Source organism: Phocoena phocoena, chromosome 20 (genome assembly GCF_963924675.1).
Source record: "Phocoena phocoena chromosome 20, mPhoPho1.1, whole genome shotgun sequence".
Classification (NCBI taxonomy): Eukaryota; Metazoa; Chordata; class Mammalia; order Artiodactyla; family Phocoenidae; genus Phocoena; species Phocoena phocoena.
In genome coordinates, this window is record NC_089238.1 from 12,281,280 (window position 1) to 12,284,171 (window position 2,892).

General features: G+C 57.8%; 1 protein-coding gene across 1 annotated transcript in view; it reads left to right on the plus strand.

Annotated features, from left to right (window-relative positions):
* Positions 1-550: 550 nt before the first annotated feature.
* The window catches only part of HIPK4 (homeodomain interacting protein kinase 4), a 6,429-nt gene continuing 4,087 nt past the window's right edge, over positions 551-2,892 (plus strand). The window contains exon 1 of the mRNA XM_065898452.1: positions 551-1,015. Coding sequence (XP_065754524.1) covers positions 551-1,015 — 465 coding nt within the window. The remainder of the gene's footprint in view (positions 1,016-2,892) is intronic.

Consider the following 2,892-nt stretch of genomic DNA (forward strand, 5'->3'; position numbering starts at 1 on the left):
CAGGGCAGCCACAGGCAGGGGCAGCTGTTTTCTGAACACAGACGCACACACAAATCCCCTAGCTCGGGAAGCCTGCCGTTCCTCACCTCTGTTTAGGAATGTCCCATTCCTCTATGCCTGAGGCCCACGATCAGACTCCCCTCTCCGTCAACCCTTCTCCTGTCCAGCCCCTCTAGGGTTCCGCCACTGGACGGGGGAGGGGGCATTACCTGCCATCCCACCCCCCCATTCCAGCCAGGGGCTCAGGTCTCCAGCAACAGAACCAGAGCCACTTAGCAACGCTGGAACCCATTCAGGGGGGCTTGGGGCCCCTCATCCCAAGCCAGGAGGTCTTCGGGGTAGGGGTGCACCCCCTGGCAGACTTGCTCTGTGGCCCAGGTGTCTGGGGGTTGTCAGGGAGGTGGGGGTGAACCTCGCAGGGCGAGGCACGAGTGCGGTTCTCTTTCCCCCACTGGGGAGGCCTCGGGGCCAGCGTCAGGGCAGGAGGCCTCGGAAGCAGAGCCCGTGGGGCGGAGGTGGCAGCAGGGCAGTGTCTGGTGGCAGAGGAACCATGGCCACCATCCAGTCGGAGACTGACTGCTATGACATCATCGAGGTGCTGGGCAAGGGCACCTTCGGGGAGGTGGCCAAGGGCTGGCGGCGAAGCACGGGCGAGATGGTGGCCATCAAGATCCTGAAGAACGATGCTTACCGCAACCGTATCATCAAGAACGAGCTGAAGCTGCTGCGTTGCATGAGGGGCCTGGACCCGGAGGAGGCCCACGTCATCCGCTTCCTCGAGTTCTTCCACGACGCCCTCAAGTTCTACCTGGTCTTTGAGCTGCTGGAGCAAAACCTTTTCGAATTCCAGAAGGAGAACAACTTTGAGCCCCTCCCTGCCCGCCACATCCGCACGGTCACCCTGCAGGTGCTCAGAGCCCTGGCCCGGCTCAAGGAGCTAGCCATCATCCACGCCGACCTCAAGCCTGAGAACATCATGCTGGTGGACCAGACTCGCTGCCCCTTCAGGGTCAAGGTGAGCGTGGCCATCCAGCCCTGGACGCTCTCCTGAGGCTGAGGTTCCCCTTGTCCCACCTCCCAACCCTGAGGTCTCTCCCTCCCTGGCCATGATGGCTCTCCCTACCTCCTGGCTCTGAAATCCCCGTCTCCCCACCCCAATTCTGACATCCTCTCCCGCTCAGCCCTGAGGTCCCCCCGTCCTTGTTCAATTCTTAGCTCAGCTCCTCTGGCCCAGTCCTGTCCCTGTGGGGCTGACATTCTAGCTGGGGAGATAGAGTCGCCAAGGTAAACGAGTAAAATATGGTAGGGCTTCCCTGGTGCAGTGGTTGACAGTCTGCCTGCCGATGCAGGAGACATGGGTTCGTGTCCCGGTCTGGGAAGATCCCACATGCCGCGGAGCATCTAGGCCCGTGAGCCATGGCCGCTGAGCCTGCGCGTCCGGAGCCTGTGCTCCTCAATGGGAGAGGCCACAACAGTGAGAGGCCCGATTACCGCAAAAAAAAAAAAAAAGTGGTATATGAGTGAGAAGGAGACAAGATAAAGTAGGGAGGAGGAGGAGGTGGGGTGGTGATGAGTAAAACTTTCGACGCTGTGGTCAGGGAGGCCTCCCTGAGAAGGTCACATTTGAGAGAAGTCTTGAAGGAGGGAGGGAGCTGTGTCAACATCTGGGAGAAAGAATCAGTGCAAAGGCCCTGAGGTAGGAGTGGACCAAGTATATGTATTTGAGGAGCACTGAGGAAGCCAGTGTGGCTGAAACGGAGTGACTGAGGGGAAGAGGGAGGAAATACGATCAGGAAGGTGATGGGACCTGGTCGTACAGGGCCTTGTGGGCCACAGAGGGGACTTGGGCTTTATTCTGTATAGGATGGAGCCATAGGAGGGTCCTGGGCAGAGGAGGGCTGTGATTGGACGCAGGTGTTCACAGGCTCCCTCTGGCTGCAGTGGGGGGAAAGACTGAGGGGACAGGAGCAGGAAGACAGTGCGGGGTGACCGCCCCAGTCCAGGTCGGGGATGGGGGTGGGTTTGGGGTAGATCTTTTTTTTTTGGCCACAAGGCGAGGCTTGCGGGATCTTAGTTCCCTGACCAGAGATTGAACCTTGGCCCCGGCAGTGAAAGTGCTGAGTCCTAACCACTGGACTGCCAGGGGATTCCCTCAGGGTAGATTTTAAAACAGGACTTGCTGGTAAATCTTATGTGAAGTGTGAGAGAGGAAGAGAGGGCTTGAGGGAGGATGAAAGCCTGTTGGCCTGAGCGACTGGAAGGATGGCAGCAGCATCCTTCATCATGAGTTTGTGCATCAGGAAACATTTTCCGAATGCCTGCTCTGGGCCTGACCCTGTGCTGGGTACACAGGCACCTCCTCTGCGCTGTCGCAGGTCCCTGGATTCCCCCAACCCGGCTCTGACCCCTCTGTCTGCTTATGGGTTTGTTTCTGTCTGGTGATGGTTCTGAACTAGGAGCATCGTGAGGGCGGAGCTAGGGGCATGTTGGTCACCACCGTGTCCCCGGCATCTCCCAGCACAGCGCCTTCATGGAGTCAGTGCTCAGTGAATGTCAGAGACACAGGGAGATACAGAGACAGGAAAAGGCAGATCATTCTGTCCCAACAGATGGAGGGTTAGAGACCCAAGGAAGGAAGGTTTTCCACAAACATAGCAGGAGACAGACAGGACAGAGCTACAACACCTGGCCAGTGTTGGCACCCCTACCGCATCTGTGGAGTGAATGAATGAATCCCACGAACGTTGACTGAATGATCAGGGTCAGTCAAGCTCTCTGGGATTCAGGCCTCAGCCATCTGTGTTCAGAGTCCAGGTTAATAACCATTTCGTCATACTGCCTTCTGCAAATAGAAGGTGAGGGATAGCTGAATGAAAAGCAGAGAAACTCAGG